The 22,210-nt window shown below is 40.4% G+C and overlaps 3 protein-coding genes across 3 annotated transcripts; all 3 read right to left on the minus strand.

The window, feature by feature from the left end:
• Positions 1-3,013: 3,013 nt before the first annotated feature.
• On the minus strand, positions 3,014-8,073 carry LOC133122014 (C-X-C motif chemokine 9-like). The gene is made up of 4 exons (XM_061231663.1): positions 7,941-8,073; positions 7,720-7,852; positions 6,796-6,876; positions 3,014-5,011 (listed from the first exon to the last, which is right to left on the minus strand). The coding sequence occupies exons 1-4, from the start codon at positions 8,005-8,007 to the stop codon at positions 4,945-4,947; spliced, it is 348 nt and encodes a 115-aa protein (XP_061087647.1). The 5' UTR covers positions 8,008-8,073; the 3' UTR covers positions 3,014-4,944.
• A 748-nt stretch (positions 8,074-8,821) lies between these two features.
• Positions 8,822-10,486, minus strand: LOC133122878 (C-X-C motif chemokine 10-like). Its single transcript, XM_061233124.1, has 4 exons — positions 10,308-10,486; positions 9,784-9,916; positions 9,564-9,647; positions 8,822-9,376 (listed from the first exon to the last, which is right to left on the minus strand). The coding sequence occupies exons 1-4, from the start codon at positions 10,372-10,374 to the stop codon at positions 9,313-9,315; spliced, it is 348 nt and encodes a 115-aa protein (XP_061089108.1). The 5' UTR covers positions 10,375-10,486; the 3' UTR covers positions 8,822-9,312.
• A 10,242-nt stretch (positions 10,487-20,728) lies between these two features.
• Positions 20,729-21,846, minus strand: LOC133113950 (protein DEPP-like). Its single transcript, XM_061223121.1, has 2 exons — positions 21,725-21,846; positions 20,729-21,372 (listed from the first exon to the last, which is right to left on the minus strand). Exon 2 carries the CDS (start codon positions 21,327-21,329, stop codon positions 20,895-20,897), a length of 435 nt encoding a protein of 144 aa, XP_061079105.1. The 5' UTR covers positions 21,330-21,372; positions 21,725-21,846; the 3' UTR covers positions 20,729-20,894.
• Positions 21,847-22,210: the final 364 nt, after the last annotated feature.

Here is a 22,210-nt window from a genome sequence, read left to right on the forward strand (position 1 = left end):
TAGCATACTACTTGTACTAAATTTCAGGCTGATTAATCATGCGTAACTATACATTTATACAGAAATAATAATTCTCCCAGTTAGCAGACATGTGGATGTCCTACAGGAGGCATAGGAGAAAGGGCTAAGATGAATACTTTTACTGTGTTACCTCCTCTACAGCCTTCTAAGCTACTGCCTCAGAGTCAGGGCAAGAATGCATAAGAGCAGGGGAAATGTGAAAAACAAGCAAAATATCCTTCATAATTAATCTCAAGCATTAATGTGATTAAAAAATATTAAGGAATTATTAATCGCATGCATTAACATGATAATTCTGACGCCATCTAATTATCACTGTTGTCCATTTAGCTGGATGGATGCTATGCAGGCAATTCAACTACAATGATTTTAATCAAGTTAAGATGATGGTTGCATCTATGCTCTGGGAAGATACAAGAGAAATGTAGAAAGCAAAAAACATTGGACAGACAGTGCAACAAGAATGAAGGAGAAGCCTAGATATCTGATCTGATTTCCCCCGTGTGGAGCACTGAATATCTGAAAGTTTTTCCTCTTCAAAGTCTGGACCAAACTCAAAGCAGCTAGGTTTGCAGGATCAAACAGGTAAGCAGATTGGAAACGCGTATTTATATTGCGGGGTACTATCAATAAACTATTATTAATTATTGTTTGAAAAACAAAAGAGCAAAGATAACAACATAGCGTTGGCAGTGACATCTGGGACTCATGGTTCACGCCAGTGTATTCTGTTTGAAATCCAGATTAAAGGCAGCATCTCTATGCCAAAATTATGCTCCCAGCTTAAAAGTTTCATTGGCTCGCTGCTTTGTTAAATCTGGAATAGGCTACTGTACCTAGAGTTCTGCAATAAAGTTTATTTTTAGTGTGTAGCTTTAGACTGAGTCGTTATGAGTTGTAAAATACCTCCCAGGTAACATGGTCACCTGCACAGACTGTTTAGTGAAAAACAGCTCCAGGGGCTTGATTTGTCACATTATTCACATTATATTGGACATTTTATGCTACATTTGAGTTTTCTTGCAGCTTAGCTTACACATGGTGGACCAATGTGATGTGTCAGTCAGTCATGAATCTTAGAAGTGTGCTATAAAGAAGTAAAATTTGGTAGAAATTGAATCCTCTTCACTTGGCTCTCTCTGTGCTAAGAGAAGCAGTCAAGGAAAAATATAGTGACGAATAATTGTGTTCAAACTGATTATTTATTATGAAAACAGAAACAGAATTTAAAACCATTACTGCTTGGCAAGACTTCTCTAGACCAAGTAATGCAGCCAACTCTCAAGAATCCAAGAACATAATTACGATGTGTACACTAAGGAGGTTTCATGTCTATAAACCTCCTTGCTTGTACCCTGTAATTGATCATGCCAGTACAGGCAATAGGCCACATGACAGAATCATTACTCTATGTGTCTACAATAACCCAAAACATGCAATATCTGCTCCTTGTAATTCTAATTGTAAACTGTAATGGGATTATGGCTTGATGGATGATGGTGAATTTCATTTGACACTGAGGACTCAAGAGAGTCCTCAGTGATTTTATCTTAAAATCTTAAAAAAGCAAGAGATGTTGTTTTTTTTTGTGAGGGAAGGATAACGGGGGTAGTCCACTTTGTATACAATCCATAGCACAGTGCTTTCAAATGCATCTTGGACAGAAATAGGGAGACCTGGAGGCTTATGGCTTCTCATTGTGCCAAAGGAGCCTTTGAGTTCGTGAAAAAGATTTCAGTGATTGAAACAAAGTGATTTACGCAGGCCGCAAACTTTTGTGCATATACTTATGTATGTCTGGACTGTGTTCTCTCCTTTACAGTAAGCTATGCATACCTGCTAAAAAATCACAATGATCATTACACAATGATTAATTCAATAATATATATTAACTTCAATAATATATAAGATTTAAAAACTCCTGTTGTTGTGTCTATTTTTGCCACAGTAATAGAATAACTGGTAGATTTAAAGCAGCAAGATGATTGATTTGATTGCTCGCATTGGCCAGTTTACATGCAGTCTGTTAGTACATTTTTAAATGTTTTATATATCTTGCCATAATTGTATCCACAATGGTACAGTATCATTCAGCTAAACAGTACTGTTGCCCTGATGTCCTATTGCACTTTTTTCAAGAACCAACAGGGAGAAGTTAAGTTCCACAAGAGGGCACTGTTTCACAGTATTTTACATGATTCCAGTATCCATTCAAATGTGTATTTAGGACAAAAATTGGTACATTAATCTGAAATAAACATTACGTGTCTCAGCGAGGTGCCTCCTAAAAATCAAATTTTATCTCAGTGGGGCTTCCTAGTTAAATAAAGTGTAAATAAATAAAGGTTTTATTTTGTCCATTTAGTTAGCTCTTCTCAGGCTGTTTTCTGTTGCTGTAAAGTGCTTAGACTTGCCATTAACTCTGTGAAAGTCTGAGAGACTTGATGCTAATGGCTGTGTAATCTCCCCCTGTCCCTCAGCAGTTGAAGTAGTTAAAATATATCCAAAGCAGACTGAAAAGCATGGCAGCTGATTTAAACTCATTTTCAAACTGTCAGAACCAGAACGATGCTTCATTATCATTTATCTGCTGTATAATGATAATTTAAATATGATCTGTTCTGTACAGGTGAATATTTCCAGGATAACCCAAGGGTGTTATCCATCATGAAAAAATAATCCTCCATGTTTGTTATGCAAAAGGTCTATTCGTATGTTGGAAATTCCCCTCCCCAGTTTACACCCACCATTTATGCCCCCACTTATCTGCTCCCATAGAACAAAGGGGTTATCTGCAAAAATCAGCGGAGTGTGCCAAAATCACATGTTTTGGATAGTAATCTTGTTCGGTATTTCTAACACACTCAGAGGGGATAGAAACAGGCACTTTCCTAATGGTACACCGGCCCAGTACAAGGAAATGCTGAATAAAAACTATTTCTCTTTATGTTATTTTAGTGTGAGGGTTTAAGAGAATTCCCGCAGCGTGCTCTCTGTGTGCTACCAAGAAAAACTTTATTCATGCACAAGCACAGCATTTCAAAATATGAATTTTCACCGGGAAAAAGGCGATGCATTTGAATACACAGACCAGCATTCAGTCAGCTCTTGCTCTGACAAATTAAGAGTTCCTTTTTTTTCCCTTACATGCTGCTGAGATCAGCAATCTCCTGAATCAATGTGCTACATTTTGCTTATCAAGAAAAAAAAAAAACTGTTTTAAGCACATTTAAATACAACTGATGTCCAGTCCACTATAGAATGAACTTTCACTGAATATAACAAAGGCAATGAATATTTTTAATGGTCAGCTCAATGGTCAGTTGCTTAATGCACATTTGCTGAAAGGGAATCACTTGATTATGTTGATATATACTGTACAAACACAGCACATATTACATAAAGAAATGCAATTGACAGAATAATCATGTAACAAATGGATATTGTTCACATTTCATACTGTCACATATTTGACTAAATTAATCAAACACATTAGACATCACAGTATGTACACACTGCATGCTACATAACAATACAATTTTACATGTGAATCTTTGGTCTCCTCTATGTAAAGACTATTGGCAATGACCTATTTTACCTATAATGCAAATTCATTAACCTTATTGCAAAGTGTGACCAGTTTGATTTTCAGTCAAGACAAAGCCATCGTGTCCTTGAGTAAGGTACCTGAACTGCTTCAGTGTATATCTAGCTGTATAAATGTAAAAAAATGTGAGTGAATAAGATCATCAGCTAAATGCCTGTAATGTAATGCAATCTGGGCTATTCCTCAATAGCCGATTTCCAAGGATTATTGTACTGAATCTGCCAGCAGCCACTCTGAGATGAGAATGAAGAGATATCTAATCATAAAATGTACAGTTTCATTTAAGAAGCTGGAAAAAAAATGATAATAGCCCAACCTGCAGGGTCCCGGTTTTTTCATACAGATGGTTAACTGAGGAGCAATGTCCTTATGCATAATTATAATGGAGACTTGTACTTGTTGCTTTTAGAGGAAGATTTAAGTTGCTCTGGACCAACCAGGTCAAAGCCTAAATCAATAAAAGAACAAATGTCCATTCATCAAAGAGGGGTTACCCTCAGAGGGCGTCTCTATATTCTAAAAACTCCACTTTTAATTCCCAGGGTTACATCTCCCACTCAGTTGACCTTGGCTGACGGTCCCTTGTGCCTAAACCTTGCAGGACAGGAAGCAAGGACAGCAAGGCGTGGAAATGAAGTGACATTGAACAACACAACAATCCTTCAGGTGGCACTTTACAGGTACATTATAAGAAGATGCAGAGGCTTGTTAATGACAGGATTTCTGTCCTATTTTATGAAATTATGAATTCATGAAATTATTCAAAAATGGGTGCTTTTTAAGTCTTTAAGTGGAGTGTAAAATAAATCCATAGTTTTTTTGTCACCGAAACAAGGATGGTGATCATATTGCAAGAAAAATAATCATTTAATAATCATTAAGTTTGAAAAGATCATTTTTCTGATGGCTGAACTTAGCAAACTGTGTTTGTGAAGCAAACAATGCATTTCATCAGGAGTAACATTAAGAACAAATGTAGACATAATCTAGGCCTCTTTCTTAACGCTGAAGCATTCAGTATCCCAAAATACCTTTATGTGTAAACAGTCATCAATACATTCCTAAAATAATTTGTTTATTTTGTGATTATTATTGAAAGAGGTGTGCTTTTTTAGCGTCGGAGTGAAAGCCTACAGGACAGCAAATGTGGGTTATGAAACACTGGTATTAACAATAATAATGGTCTGTGAGGTAAAATCCTGGTTTTCTTGGATTCAATAATAATCGTTAGTTGCGTTTCACAGATGCTCAGCGGGGGAGATAACTTGTTATCTGTGAAAGGGACGCGCATTTCCCACAGGTTACAACGACCGTGTTCAGTTCTTGGATCTCCGCCGTTTGTGTCGTAAGCACGCTTTCTTTCTTGTTTGGTTTTCGTAGATTCTAGGAAATTAAAAGAACGAAAGGACTGCATCATGGACTGAATGCTGTCATGGACTGAACACAGTCTGGCCGTCTCACTCACTGGTCATCGTCATGTGTTAAATCCCGACATCTATCTTCAACCGTTTTAAAGTGTCAGAAATACAAAAACATTATTTGCGTCATTAACAGAACAAATTCCTAAAATCAAGGAATAGATGAGGCTGAAATAAATATTGCATTGTAGAACACTGCCATGCCTCTAGATGGCGATGTTTGCAAATCAAATGTAAACGTGTAGCCTGTACACGATCAACATTTGTCTTAAGCATGGATTTAAATTGAGATTTCTTTTCAATTAAGAACACTTAATTTTCCATTAACTTTTATGACTGTTCTATGCAATGTCTTTGTAAGTGAATAAAAGCACATGTGCTTAATTGTTGGTTAAAGGTAAAGATGCAGGTGATTGAATTGCTCAGTAAGCAACACAAATATGTGAAATGCATTATCAGTTTCATGAATTTACAGGTACAGTATTGGAGAGAAGAAATGTTGCTCGGTAGATGAACTAAAGTAATGATAACATTTTGATTTAGTGCAATGGTTGCATGGTCCAGGTAGATTTCCAAATGGCATGTTCAGCACAGAAATGTTTGCACAGAAAGTGCCCTGACAGTGCAGGGTTAATATCTGGGATACATCCTTATTGATAGATTATGTCCTGTTAATATTAACCTATTAACATGCTTTGATATTATTAAACAGCTCAAGCTTGTTTTGGAAACAACTGGTAGCTGATTGACCAGTTCAGACCAGCTCCCAGCTGGACTTGGTTTGACCAGCTCAAGCTGTTTTGAAACAGACAAGCTACCAGCACTAGCTGATTGACCAGCTCAGACCCTGCTAGACCAGCTTCATGACCAGCTTGGCCATGCTGGTTGACCAGCGCATACCCAGCTAGACCAGTTTATGACTAGCTTGACCAGCTCAATTTTTAAGCTGGTAAAGTTGGCATAGCTGCATTTTATGGCAGGGTAGTCACTGTGATGAATACATTATTTTGTGATCTGTAAAGTGAAAATTCACTTATAGTATGCACAGAGCATGGGCCATGCCATCTGCCGTGCTACTGTAGCGTGTTCAAAGTTTAATCATAACCTGAAATTCAGGAGGCAAAGTCAGAACTTGGAACACACTGCAAAAACAGAATACATCAATCTCAAGAATTTTAGTGCATTTAAACTTAAATTACTTTTACTAGCCAAGTAAGACTAAAATATTGCCAAAATGAGGTGAGACTGTTTGAAACATTTCAAGATTTGCAAATGAGATAAAATTTATACTACTTATCAAGTACAAAGTAACTAAAAGCAAGCAAATATTTTCTACCAGAGAGAAAACAAATAAGATATTTTGTGTTGTTACTAATTTCTAAGAGTAAAGCACTTCTTTTGCAGTGTATCTGTCTCTTATCTCATTACTTGATCCATGTCAAAAAATGGCACAAAGTAATTTTTCTGTCAAAATTGAGATTCTTCTCCAGACATGCAGCAGTGGTTTCCGAGAATTAAGTGTTCTTTCAGAGAGTTCCCATGAGGTCTGTGACTTTCCACAGATATATACAAACACTCAAGTCTGTGTATCTGTAAAAAGTCTGAGAAGCTATTCATCACTGGCTTTCAAAAGAGAGACTGGCCACCCTTCTTCCACTGTTGCTAACGGAGTACTGTTCCCTTAACGCGGGCCCAGATGTCGTACATGAGCACAATGTGATCTGTTTATTCTCTCCGCTGCGTGTTTACCTCTGCCAGCATTTCTGCAGTCTCTTCCCCTGCTTTGAGTCTGGATTCAGGCACACTTCTTTCTTACCCTTCAGATAGAGGCTGGGGACAAAAACCAACGCAATGTAAGAAGGATGCACAATGCACAAGCACAAGGGGGTGGGGGCTGGTTGGACAGCTTCATGCAATGAATGCTGAATAAATATGGTTCTTGTACCCCAGTAGGATAGTGTAGTTATTGTATTGTATGTTTTTATGCTGACATATTGGCCTACTGTATGCAATATACAGTATGTGTCCTCATGTCCTGTCATGTTTTTAATGTGTTCCTGCATGCGAATGAGCAACTTAGCTATCTCTGCTGAAATTATTAAGTTGTGTAAGGTCCCTGTTAAATACATGAATAAATAAACTAATGGCAGATCCACTAGTCTTTTCTCTTGGCATGCTCAGAACACTCTGTCCCTGAGGGAGAGGATTGCATGTTACTGTATTTGATTTAGTTCTTCATGCTGTTGAGCAGACAATGTTAAGAGCTGTTCAGGCAGTCTGAAGAAGGGCTTTGTCCAATAGCATCAGCAATGGAGCTTCTCTTAATAATAAAACGACTAGTCCTGACTAGAATTAGTGAAAAAACAACACTTGGTGCCAAATACTTCTCTGCAAGGGGACCGGAGAAAACACATTTTGTTTCCCAACAATATACTTTTCAGAGAGTTGAATATGTTCTTATCACACTATTTTCTCAAATAATGATTATTAAGCATTTGGGGATTTTATGTGCCCATTTGGAAATTCAGAGATTACAAGGATATTCATATTAATTAAATAAAAGTAATCATCATAGTCATATCATAAAAGAAGAAGAAGTTTTATGCTTTCATTCCAGGGTTAAATGAGTGAGTAGTGCATGTGTAAACAGTAGAATAGTCAAATTAAACTTACACAATCTGAACGTTCTTGCAAAGAGCGCCCTTGTTTGTGATTGCGAAATCCGCAATCCGTCTCCAGGGCACTTTGTCAATGGTCTTCAAACACTCACATCTCTCCCGAATGGATGTAGCTCCTACCATGTGCTCTGAAGCAGAAAAAAAACCCTGCTGCAATGTTGTAAAAAACACACATACAGTGGATTACAGCTATACCTGCTAGATTTGCTTTCTTACCCGTCTCTGCGTCCATGCCACACAGGAGGAGAAGCACGATAAAACACCAGGAGACTTTGAAATCCATGTATCAGCCCGTTGTGTCTTGGTGTCTTTGAGGGCTGAAGTCTGTACCCTGGCAGATCTCTTTCCCTACTTCCTGATTTCCCATATGTCACATGATTTAGTGAAAGTCGGGTTGAAGATAAAATGTTTTGAAAGAAACACATGTTGGGTCAGGAGTTAGCAGTAGGGTGTCAACAGAGTTTGGGAATGAAGGGGGGAGTTCTAAATATATAGATGAGCTTGCTAATGGTGAGTGTGAATGAGAACCAAAATCTCTGGGGCGATTTAAGGGAGAATTCCTCCTTAATTAGCTGTTCATCTTTATCAGTAAGTGCACAGTCATTCTGAATAAACAGCTGCATGCTCCACAGACAGTGTGGGGAAAACTGGTATTTTTAACACAGTTCATCACACCATTTTATTTAATATCTTTTTTTGTGCATTTGGGAGTCATTTAGTCCAAATTACTTCATCAGAGAGTATCGAGCTGGGCAATAGGTGGATGACCATTTATTATTTATTGCTGCCTGAGATTATAAATACAGGTCCGTGAAAATGAAGACTCCCTTGTGTTGTTAATGAGGTACAGGTCAAAGAAATACGCAAGTGAAACTATCCCAGTTATACTGCAATAAACCTCAGACCTTCACTCACGCCCAAGCTGATCTCATTTTAGAGGTTAAAGGATTTTACAGTTCTTGTAGCAATGTCTTAATGAGTTATTATTTGGTCATTCCCACACATGTTCCTTTAATATAGCAATGTTTTATTTTAAATTTTCAACATCAAACATTTCTGACCATTGTGTGTCATTCAAACAAAAATGCACATACTCCTTTCTGAGAATAATTATTACAAACTTTATTATCAAACATAATAATATGACATATAATAATGACAATAAATAGAATAAATACACAGTAATCACTCATAAGAAATTTGTATGCATCATCTTCGAGACTTCATTCATGAACTTATTCACAGTGTAAGCAGGTCTAAACCAGTGCTCAAACAACACACAGACTTGCAGATGCATGCCTTGATGACAACAACGCCTATTCAACCCATCTCGGCTTGACGTTTATCTAATGTGAAAAGTGAGTGATGAACTTGAAGCCCATCAGACGATTAGTGTCCGGCGACGAGTGGTGTTGAGTGGAGCCTGCAGGTGGCTCTTCTCAGCATGATGCCGTGTGAAGAACTGGCCGGTCTGCTCACTGGGGGTAGGACTCCTGGTCACCCCCAACATTCAACATTTTCTGCATGTTGGGTGACATTTTAAAGTGCTCCTCTGGGACGTCCAGGGACTTTTTCCTCCTGTCCAGCATTACTTATTCTGTGGCTTCCTTCGTCGAAGACATGACGTCTTTTCATTCTCATTTTTATGTATTCTGTACAGGAGAAAGAAAATGAATTAATCTTCAGCCATAGGGTAAAGCATGCAAATGGAATATGATTCTACCCTCATGAAAATCTTCATACACTATGTAACATTAAATTAATACAAAATGTATTCCTTATTGAAATACATTTACTAGCAGGCATATTCTATGTATAGCACAATGTACAGTTATGCACCTGTTCCAACAGCTGATGAGGTTTTGGCCCTGTTTTCCCTCAGCATTCAAACAAACTTTCAAGTTGTCCTTCTTCAGCGTCACTCTGAAACCACAGAATAAATGAAAGCATGAATACAAATGATCATTTTCCTGTTGCCCACATTATATTGGTGGAATTACATGCCTTATTCTGTAACATTGTTAAAGTTAAAATGCATGCGCGTGTGTGACACACTTACATGATCTCATCATTTTTGCAGTGCGTTCCTTTTTCAGTGATAGTAAAATCTGCTATTAGGATGTCTCGGATGAAGTTATTGCTCTCAGGGCACGCGCATCTGGCAGGAATGTAGATGCTCTCCCCCTCTTGAACTGTGAGGAGACATACAGAAACACATTCACCTCCTGACTGCTGCACCCATAAACCACCAACACATCTGAATAGATACATACGCAGGCAGTGCATATAAGATAAATACATGTAAACACTTCTGCTTTAAATCACGCGATCATTCAGTAAGCAGTTCTTTCCTTTCCACCCTCTTATGTGTCCTAACACAGACAAAATGTGTCCATGAGTAATCCTAACAGTCATTAAATACCATTACACTAACAAAAAAGAGCAGTATGAGATGTAACCAGTCACATTCAGAATAAATAACGAATACAGAACAGTAGGCTATGTGTGTATATCCCTCTGCAAGCCCTTCAGTTGAATCTGCCAGTACAGTGTGCTGCTGCTGAAAGAGGCGGGAGCCCTTACCGTTGCTCAGAAGCAGACAGAGCACTGCGGCCAGGAACAAGCCCAACGTTTTAAGTGTGAACTCCATCGTAAAGCTGAACACTGAGAAGAGGCCACTTTCTCCCCGGTCTTTTATACAGATCGGCGAGGAATTTCCAAGGCTCCCTGGTGTGAATGGAACTTCCCGGCAGTCGGCCGTTTCAGGCTTCAGACATCTGGATCGCGGCCTGGAATTCCATGACGAAACTGGGGGGAAAATCCTGATTCCCGGAGCCAAGAAATGCTAATTCAAGAAAAACTGGTTTCAAGTTTCCAGTAAGAAGTGAAAGGAGGCAGAATGGAAATGTTATGCATTTAATTTGTATGGCTGTTTGACTAACTGTGTTACTGAATTGTTGCTTCTTCTTAATAATCTTGTGTCTCAATCCTGTATTTTTGAAAGCAGGTGCCCAGCATACATTAGGAATGCGAGTGTGAGTGAGTGTGTCATGCTCTGTATGGGAAACAGTGTGTGGGCCCAAGTTAAAATCTTTCATCATCACCATCATTTTCATGGTCAGGTGCATCCTGAAATGCATCATTCATGTTTTCAAGACATACAGTATTTAAAAATAATGCAAATAGTCTTAGGCACCCTAGTTTTTTATATAATATATAAACTGTTATAATATATAACTAAACACTATTGCTTGGAACAACCTACCAGCCGATTTTCTTATAAAACTTCAGGACAGTGTGCCTAAGAGAATTTATGCCGTTTTTTTTTTTAAGCAAAAGGGTGGTCATACTGTTGGTAACACAAAGTTTTACCAAATAATTAAAGTGACCGTTTTCTCAGGAAGCAGCAAATCCGATGTTTGTGTCTTGAGTATTGAGTATTTATTGCAGGAAGCCAGCATGAAGGATTCACACAAAAGTATCCATCGAACCATTGGAGTTCGGGGACTTTATACAGGTACATTTGCATGTATTCAAATTTGGGTGCTAAATACAGTGTGACCTCTGATTGGTCATTTGTAATACAGGGTTGCCCTATAGGCTGCAATTTCTACCGCTGTGTTTTATTGGTTGTCTATAAAACAATGGAAGCTTCCTGCGGACATTAACATGCATATGTGAAGTTTTTGTAATACACAAATCTGTCTGTCTCCCAACAGTCCCTCCTTTTTGACACAACATGAATCTCATGGTTAAGTCAATTTTACAGTTACATTTTATTTTAGTCATTGTTCAAGGTGAGGGCAAAACCTGTCACAACTTGTGTTAAGAATACTTCAGGCGAAATTCCCTCATGTCCCCCTTACGGGCGAACAAGATATACTCCAAGAACATGACTTGGACGAAAGAAAGTCCTTCTGTGGCTGGCTAGATGAATAGTGACATTGGTTTGGTGGGGTTTCTTGCAATCACTCCTGGTTTGTAGCAGCTTGGAGAGTGGTGTCCTTGGTGCCGGTATGGTGTCGTAGAGGTGTCCTCTCCGACATATGAGGAAGAGAACAGAAAACCATGTGAGGGTATTATCAAGTTATTACAACTTGGTTCTATAGTATGTATGCTGTTGGAGTCCTCTTATAGTGCACAACTTGTGTGGTTTAAAAAATAGGAACGTTTGCACCTGATTCGTGAAGGCTGCAGCCGTCCGTGGTAGTGAGGTCTTCAGGCTTTTTGATGTCTTCAGGTGATGGGCATGGTTTGGTCCGGGAGTGGTGGATCCAGACCGGGATGCCTGTAACTCGAAGAGCAGTCTCAGAGGTTAGTAAGACCTGATGGGGTCCTTGCCATCGAGGTTGGAAAGATTTAGGATGAGGGACTCTCTTATAGTGGGAGATGCATTGCTGAAGTACTGCCAAAACTTGAACGAAACAGTGAAAAACCGAACCACCCAGGCTTTGTCCGGATGAAGCTGCCAAAGCAGCAGCTTTAAATGAGTCACTATCCACCTATAAGATTGCAACTATTGAGATGTCGGGCCCAACTGAATTGGACATTGCTACACTACAGAATGACTGTACAAGAGCAGAAAAGTGGACTTGGATCGAAAATGCATGCACCCTGCATGATGATAACATTTGGCGCACACAGGATGGGAAAGTTGTCGCTCCTCTGTGCATCCTTTCACTGCTATGTGAAGTCTACCATGGTGTCGCACACAATGGTGAAAGAACAATGCGGCACAATATAACTCTCTATTGGTGGGCTCCCAAAATGACAAAGGTCATGAAAGATTTCATCAGACGGTGTATCATCTGTGCACGATGTAACCAAGGCCCAAAAATAAAAGTCATGATGAAACACCAACCACGGCCCACTGGCCCCTTTCAGCAAATCCAGATGGATTTCATCGGCCCTCTTCCAAAGAGCTTTGGAAAACAATACTGCCTCATCCTCATAGACCACTTCACGCACTGGGTAGAAGCTTACCCTGCTCGCAGCGCCAATTTGTTGGTAACACAAAATTTTACCAAATAATTAAAGTGACCGTTTTCTCAGGAAGCAGCAAATCCGATGTTTGTGTCTTGAGTCAGGAAAGTATTTATTGCAGGAAGCCAGCATGAAGGATTCACACAAAAGTATCCATCGAACCATTGGAGTTCGGGGACTTTATACAGGTACATTTGCATGTATTCAAATTTGGGTGCTAAATACAGTGTGACCTCTGATTGGTCATTTGTAATACAGGGTTGCCCTATAGGCTGCAATTTCTACCGCTGTGTTTTATTGGTTGTCTATAAAACAATGGAAGCTTCCTGCGGACATTAACATGCATATGTGAAGTTTTTGTAATACACAAATCTGTCTGTCTCCCAACAATACCAAATATTGATTTTTTTTCTATGTAAAGCCCTATATAGTAATTTCAATATTTAGAACATTTTCATTTCATTATTTTAGAAAACATCTTAGTGATATGTGTTTTTTTTTTTTTACAGGTCCCTAAGACCTTTGCACAGCACTGTATATAGTAAATATATTGGAACAAATATTTCTCTGGATAAGAGTGTCTGCCAAATACCATTAATGTAATGTAATATTAATTCTCCCCCCCAAAAAAAATGTATTTCATTGGTATATACAGGAAGCCTAAATATTAGAAAATATGTTATTACATGCCTGTCTAAGGCATGAATCTATTAGCTGGTGAGCTATAATCATTGTTCTCATCATATTCCTTTATTGACTCACCAGTCTACTTCCTGGGGATTACGCATATCTCACGCCATTAATCAGAGCTTGCGGTCATGCCTTGCCTCTTTTGCCCTAATTCCACTTAACTCCCTCCTGCAGATAATACAAAATCCAGCACGCTCAAGTGTCCAGTAAACTCTGGGGGGGTCGCTTACTGTGGGTGGGATTTCTGGAAAGCATCATGCGCTGTTCTGCCACGACAGTGCTCACGGTTTCGAAATTTCTGTACTCTTACCCAAGTCACTGGCCTTGCGGTTACCAAGGAAAGCAATACTATTGAATATTTCCAAGAAGAAGAAAGCCTCACAGACAGGTTCAGAAAAATATGTCTTGACAGTACAGAGGAGTGGTATTCTCTTTCTGACATCAGGGGCAACCACAAAACCCTTCCCCTGGGAACACAGCATGCTCTGGCCAATTTCAAAATGCTAAAAAGGGCACTCTTCTATTTAGGCTGTATGCAGTACAGAGCCACTGTCCAAGTATTTTGGCCCTATACTCCAACACATTGGATTTGAAATGATGATTTAATGTGAGGATATGCACATTCATATTGGATGAACTGTTTAGGAATTACAGCCTTTTGTGTGCACATTCCCCCAATTTAAGGGAATGTGTTTTTCAGCCTGCCTTGTGCCATCATTCCATTATTAGTTCATGCCCATGGAAGATAACAACATGTTGCTGTTGTCTCTCAACAAGAGGACAAAATAAGTGTCAATGCTCATAAAGCAGTTTATCATGAGAATGAAAAAAATCAGAAAAGGTCCATCAGATGCATGGCCATAGGCCATGTGATGAACCCCCCTGTTCAGTTGTCAAACAGACCAAGTACACTACCCAGGATGTAGGCATAGCTGGAGCAAAGACATTACCTTACATGTTATTTAGCTGACACTTTTATCCAAAGCGACTTGTACCTTATTAGACTAAGCAGGGGGAATGCAGGGTTAAGGGCCTTGCTCGAGGGCGCAACAGCTGTGCAGATCTTATCTAGAGAGTGGACCACCAACCTCGTGGGTCCCAGTCATGTGCCTTAACCACCACCCTACAGGCTGCCCATGCAAGACAACACCATCAGAACCTCAGAGGGTTCACCACAAGACACAAAAAGAAATTATCCAAAGCACATCACATCACTGTTAAACATGGTGGAGTTGGTTGTGTTATGGCTCGGACATGTATACAGTATGGCTGTCACTGGTACTGTCTCGCTTGTCTCAGTTGATGTTACCTTATGTTTAAGGTATGACAACTTGGACATTACTTGGGTCCTGTGCCTAACTTTGAAGAGAACAGAAAGATATTAACCTATATGATTAAATATAGGCAGCACGGATGGTGCAGTGGGTGGCACTGCCGCCTCACAGCAAGGAGGTCCTGGGTTCGAATCCCGGTTGGCCGGGGCCTCTCTGTGTGGAGTTTGCATGTTCTCCCCGTGTTTGTGTGGGTTTTCTCCAGGTACTCCGGTTTCCTCCCACAGTCCAAAGACATGCAGGTTAGGCTGATTGGAGAGTCTAAATTGCCCGTAGGTATGAATGTATGAGTGTGTGAGTGAATGGTGTGCGTGCCCTGCGATGGACTGACGACCCGTCCAGGGTGTATTCCTGCCTTTTGCCCAATGTATGCTGGGATAGGCTCCAGCCCCCTGTGACCCTGTTCAGGATAAGTGGGTTAAGACAATGGATTGATAGATGGATCGATGGATGATTAAATATAGTGAATAATGGGTTTGTAGCTTGCAGTGTAGGATGTGGGTGGAGGACACTAATGGAGTTTCCAAAAATAATTATCAAAAAATAATCCTCAAGGAGAAGACAGACACTTTCACTTTCGCTCAGGCCCTGGGAATTTCCGAGGTTGCGAAATACTCAAGAGTGAAAACATATGTCCGGGCCTGCAATAACATGACACTTTAGCTGCACAACACAATTGTGTATATGGGATTGCCAGCAGGTCTATCACAGAGAAGGCCTTTAGAGTCCAGGGGCCTGTTTCAGGAAGCAGGATTACGGGGTTTGCTGAGTAAAACGTGGAACCTTCCGAAATCTGGAACATGGACTTGAAATAAAGAGGTTCCAGGTTTAACTCGGTGCAGTTATCCAGCAAATTCAACAGCCCTGCTTTGTGAAATAAACCCCCTGGTGAGCAGATTCAGGTGTATGTGTCTCTGGTGGCTGGCTGCCATCATCTCTGGAGAAGGTCTGTATTAAATATTCTGTTTGTGCTGTGCTCCCTTTGTATAGTTGTGCTTTGTTGACCAGCCTGGCATTGATGTGTCTTTTTCAAGGGGAACCCGGTCTGTTGTTGCACAGTCGATTAATCCAACGCAGTGAGCAGCACAGAGCAGATCTTTTGGCTGCCACGTTCCTCTTTTTTTCTCCGCCAAAGGCTTGTGCTTTAGTTCTTGTGGATGGTTGAATCTGGGAATTGTGAAATAAAGAGGATTTCTGTGTCCCCTTCCACACCTTCCACCTCCTAAAAAACCCATGGGGGCATATACCTATTTTCTTTTCCTGTTCAGTTGAGATGTCTGTGACATACTCTATGCAACGGTCTTCAGAAGGGGTCACTGGCTTCTCAGTACCAATCCATTATATCAATTATTGGAAAGATTCTATTTTTTCAAGTCTAATGGATGTTATTTAGCTAAGCCTTGAACAATGTTGTTGTGTTACTTTTTTTTTGCTTTGTTTATAACAGACCACCTGCACTTTGGATCATGGATCTCAGGTCAGGACAATAAACAAGAAATGCCTGTAAAAGGTGTTTCAAAATGCTTCAGTGCACTGAATCAGATTTGGTCGTGATCTATTAGACTTGTTCCCGGATGAGTTGTGAACAGGTTTCAGCATGTCAACATGTTTTCAGAATTTTGTTAAAGGCAGACTAAATGTGCCTTTTTCCAGTTTTTACATAGCAGGAGCAAGAGAATGAGTAAATGGCAAATTTGGAGGCCTAAGAAAAATAATCATAAAAAGTTGGTCGTAAGGCGGAAATGATTAAAATCTGGCATTGTCACTCAGGGCGCTGGTCAGCTTGCTGGCTTCCTCTGGTAGTGTGGCAATATCTAAAGTAATTTAACCCCAGGAGCATACACCATTAACCCCCACCGTCTCCGCACCCATACGGGCAGGAGCCTGTGGGGAAAGACTCAGGCATCTGTTTTCTTGAGAAGCTCTCTTGTCCCAGGGTTTACTCAGGCCTCCAGCCGTAAAACTTGTTACGACAGGGGGCAACATCCTTTACGGCACGGGAAGGTTTCAGAGGGCACGGCCTGTTGGTCAAAATTATCAAAAGTCAAGATTGTCAAAAGTCAAAATTATAAATACGACATCTACCAAATGTGGACAACTAATCTAAATTATTATTCTAAAATGGAGTCAGATAAACAAAGGTGAATATATTGGCCCTATTGTGGAGATTCTTGGTCAGCCCGAACCAGTAAAGAGTGGAAGGCAGAGTGGTACTACTGTCTTTGTATCGTGGTTTATTTATTGGCTGATCTAGACCCTCCGCATAGGGGCCACTCATTTTTAACCCTATTAATATTCTTTCAGCAACACCAGAAGGACAAGCACACTGATACCTTCAGCCCTCGCTAAATTCCGTTGTTGGGTTAGCGTGGGGTTTTACATGGTTAAACTAAGAGGCTGAACAGCACATACCATTCTTAAAGTATGCATTTATGATACATCTATACTACAGGGGTATCTAGGGATGGTGAGACCAGGGGGGCTGCAATAAGCAAATATATCTGGAAGCATAAGTGAACTTTGAGCTTTTTTTCCATTTACAGTATTTTACAAATTCTAAAGAAAGGGGTAAACTTTGAGACCTGGGTGGTTTCATACTCTGGAGGTTATGTTTAGAATTTACAGTTTAGACGTGTAAAAGATGTGTATGCTCATCCAGAATGACCTTATGAAGACCGCATTCTGTTTTTCATACCGCCCGCTCATACAGGTGTTTCCTGCAGCTGTTCCAGTTAGGTACCTTGCTGAAGGATACAACAGCAGTGTTCTGCTTTTGAATCGAATCTGGAAGTGCAAGTTTAGTTTATGGTTCCCTATTCTTTACTGCCACCATTTTACATATACATTTTTGTTGAATTTGACAGGCGTGAAAGCCTGTTTCACACCATTTGGCACTCCCCATAATTGGACCAGCAGTTCAAACTAGCTCTTGTTCAAACTAGCACTGTGTGGCATTTTGACATGATTTCTAGTGATGTCAACACTTGGCAAACTGCAAAAAAAAGGATAGTTAGCTTCCTCTTCACAGTCATGTGGAGTCGCTCTGCTATGCCTGTTGGGAGCTCGAGTACAGAGCACCATTGTTTAGCATGCAGTGTTGTTTTGCTGCTCCTGTCCTGTGTTGCTATGACAATGGATTACCAGAAACAGCTCTTTTTTACTTCAGTGCTGTTATCCCGCTCAGTAATCCTGCTTCGCGATACAGGCCCTAGGTGAAGGCAAATGCCTCAGGCCGAATGAGACTGAACAGCAATAACCTGGAGATACCACAATTTCAGTCTGCTGCTGATAAGGAATAGTTTGAGAGAGCCACACTCATGTGAGCATAATGACTCATTCTGGCACCACCTTGTGGCTGGGATGTAGGCTGCATTGCAGAAAGTGCTCTCCTTTCTCACTTGTATGGCTGCCCTGAGGCATAGATACCTCATCCAAAGAGGGGGCCTTCTTGGAAACCAAAAAAGTGTGCTCATAAATTAAAGCCTACTCAGGCCACAGGGCGCTGTTCCAAAGTCTCTTTTATGGTTTCCTCTGGCAGACATTTAATCCACAAGCCCCAGTAAAACACGCAGGAAATCCCTATCTGAAGGAGCCGTGTTTTAGTGCTGCGGGTACGCAATGCATGTAGCAGTGATGGTATGAATGAGAAAGAGACAGCAAATCATACAGTGTCAACTTCATGTCGCAATTTAATTAATCATTTCAGTACAGCCCCACCCAAGTTATGCTATTTTGGAGGGATATGTTAATGTGATAACTTGTTATTTACCATTGATCATGTACAGTAAATTGAGTTTCTGCTATTGCATGTCCTTAAAAAGTGTGTAATAATGACTTAATCTAAAAAACAGGCCTTAATGTTGCTTTGAATCATTTTTATTTTTTTATGGCTGCCATTGCTCTGCATTGTTTTCTTTTTGGTTTGCACTCTTGTTATTAGTTGTATGCTATAAAATGAGCTATATGTCTGTTGTGGAAGTAAATTCACTTGTAGTCTCATCCAGCAGAATAATTAAGAAAATACAGTTTAGATACTGTGCTACAATGAACTGTGAATGTATTATATCCGGTGGTTGGTATTTAAAGTGAGCCAAAGAAAACGTGAGGGGTGAAGCCAAAATATGGCAACCCCTACTAGTGCAATAATGTGTTTTATTTCTTTCTTTCTCTCTCTCTGTAAAACAGTGTACCTTTGCGAATATAGTATAATAAATGTGTGTTGGCTCTGTTCTCAGGAACAGAAGCACCAAAAATAGAAAGCATCATGTCAACAACACCGTCAAAAGGGTGTGTTAATATCCAACACAGTGTTTGTGTTCCTATAGTGTTACATTCAAAATATTTTATGTAAATGTTAGTACTATTGCTTCAATGTGTAATGTGTTGAAAGGGGAGACTGGGTTTAATGGTTTCTTAACTAGGTTTATTAAAATGAAGCGTTATTTAGACCAAAGATTTCATCTAATTAATTTCCCTTGAAGCTGAAGTGAACCATGGGAAGCCGGTGCAGATTGCCCTTTTTAGAATGATTTATTCATGAATGGCAAAGGTCTAATCATGCTAACAGTATCTATTGCGTTAAGCACCACGTGCCATTAGAGTCTGACACGCTGTTTACATTACCCCACCTTCCTCTTGTCAGCCGCATGTTCCACCAGACAAAAACATTGTGTCCCTTTGAGAGGACGCTGCCTGATGTGCAGATGCTGTGGCCGCACTGGTCATAATTCAGCGGGAGCACTGATTGTTGGAGGTGTGGGTGTCTGCGGGCGATAAGAGCGATCGTGTGCTGCTTTCAGGGGCAGGATATCCTGCCAGGGCTGGGAACAATGGAGAGGAGCAGCTGCATCTTAACGGGGGACTGCAGATGTCATGAGAATCACCCTGCAGAAGGCAGGTGAATGCCCTGTTTCTGCTAAAAACACACCATTTCAGCACCGTCGTATAACCTACTGTGCAATAGGAGCATTACAGTGCAGTACAATGGCACACTGCATGCCCAGTGATAATAAATAAACCTGACTTTTGCTACACTCAAGCAACCACAGCCATGACAATAAAATCACAATAAATATAATAATATAATAAATATACATATATTGTGCAAAAGAAAAACGTATCTTAACAAGTACTAGTGTAGTGATGTTGATTTATTGTGTATCTTGAATCATTCATATGGGACTTGCTGGACGCTAGTATATACAGTAAATTGAAGTTTAAAATGATTGCTTGGAGTTTGCAGCTCATGGTCAGATAGAAAACTGCCCCTATCTTCTTGTTCGCTAAGGTCAGCATTCCCACCCCTTACCCCATGTCTACGTACCTCCTTCAGTTTTAACAGTAATCCCATATGGTTCTGTTTTTTGAGTAGGAAGGAAGTATATTTTTACCAGGCGTGGATTTCTGCAGCCTTATATTTATTCCTTATTGAAATGACTTTCTTAGGTTATTATGTGACCTAGAATGAGGATATCAGTAACCTCAATAAATATTGCAGACAATTGTGAATATGTGCAAGTGGTACTTATTGCAATGCTGAAAGTGTATATGTTTAACTTGTCTGACTCCCAGATGGTGAATTCCTGAATGCAGAATATATTTAGAATTCTACAAGATATTCAAAATTCACGCAGTGTCATTTTATGGAAATAATTGCAAATAATTTAATCTAACTCTGGTTGTAATTATAGTTAGCTATACTTTGTAATAATTTGTGCATCCAGTCAGACAAATACTGAATACATGCCACAGCATTAACCATAAATAAGATTGATTGTTGTCTATTTATGGCCTATGACACAGCAGCCAGCAAACCACAACTATACTAAAAAACTGTTTCTTAAATTATAGCTTGTTAGCTCATTTTTACTGTAACCTTTACCAAAATGTCCATGTTCATTAGTACAAATGATGAAAAAATTTAGATTTCAACGATCAAAGCTTTATTGCTGAACATTTAACAATGTTAGGGGAGCAGCACTAAAATGTTCTGCTTTTAGAAGTCCACAGTGGTCCCATATATTACATATATAACAAATTTCACATATATCCTGGCCGTACAAACGATATGACTCCAGTCTCTTCAGCATGTCTCCTCAGAGAAGGACGGTCCAGCTCCGTTCGGTCCAGCCCGGGGAGCGTTCCGTGACGAGTGTTGAGGCCCTGATCACAGCAGACACAAAGCAGCGGTGGTGTTTCCAGCGAGCGACAGGTCTCCACATTCCGTCTGAGCGAACAGCCAGTCCAGCGGGTCCCGGGAGGCCGCGCCCCGCTTGGCGTCCGCGGCGAACGTGAGCGTGATGCTGTCCAGGGCCGCCGGCAGGCAGGGCTTGCAGGCCCCGGGGATGACGTGGGGCTGAGCCGGGGGGGCGGAGAGTCTGGGGTGGGGGAAGGAGGCCAGCCGGGGCCTCGGGGACCTCGACACGCGGAGCGGGGCGCAGGAGGAGAACGCGGCGGGCTGGGACAGCTCCTTAATGGAGGCCACGTACTCCTCCAGGGACTGGGCGGAGTGTCCGGGGTGGCGCGTTTGGGAGAGGTCCTCGTGCATCTCGTTGATGGTGGGTAACAGATCCACGGATAAGAGCAGCCTCCTGGGCTTCATGTTGGAGGACACAAGCAGCCAATGAGCATTCAGCCCAAAACCCCTGGTGAACACACAGCGAGAGAAATGTCAATACTTTTACAAGCAAGGCACTTGAATATCACACTTTAGTATCACGCTTCACTATCACACGACAAGTATCGCACTTCATCAACAAAACATTTGCATATGAAACTAACATCAGTGTAGATAGAACTGCATTGTGTTTAGAAATGCCGCACAGTAATATATAAAATAACTCTATATAACTATAAATAACTATAAAATATAAAATAATAAAACCTGCAAAATACCATCACTTTTCTCTGCCCATTTACCTTATCTTTGTGTTTAGTAATAATATATAATAATAATGTACATACATATACATGGAAATAATATAAACTCACACTCACCTATATGTACTGTTGTCTAGTCTTGCTAGCTTGTTCAGAAGATATAGTGAAGTAGGTTATTTTGGTATAGCAGTGGTGCATCAGTGGTTCAGACTGTCCTAGCAGGGAACTGTTGCTCTCTTGAGGCTGTAGTGTTATAACACCACCTGAGGAAGAGGTGGGAGGGGTTTTATACCCAAACCCTATTAGAGGAGTGTAAGCCAAGGCTAACAGCGCTAAACATAGTGCAGGACTGACCCTGCTTAGCTCTGCAGGAAGAGAGAGAGAGAGAGCGAGAGAGTGTGTGTGTATGTGTGACCCTGTGGTCTGGCCAAAGAGCTTCACACTAGCCTCCTATTGTTTACCTTGCTAAAATTAAAATTTCCATTCCTGACCGATAGCTCTTCCCCTCTTCCTCTCCTCAATTAATTGGCCGGCCATATCTGTCTCTGAGTCTCTTTCATCTTATTTCCAACTCGAAGTTTTTTAAATGCTTCAAATGAGATC

Source organism: Conger conger, chromosome 2 (assembly GCF_963514075.1).
Source record: "Conger conger chromosome 2, fConCon1.1, whole genome shotgun sequence".
NCBI lineage: Eukaryota > Metazoa > Chordata > Actinopteri > Anguilliformes > Congridae > Conger > Conger conger.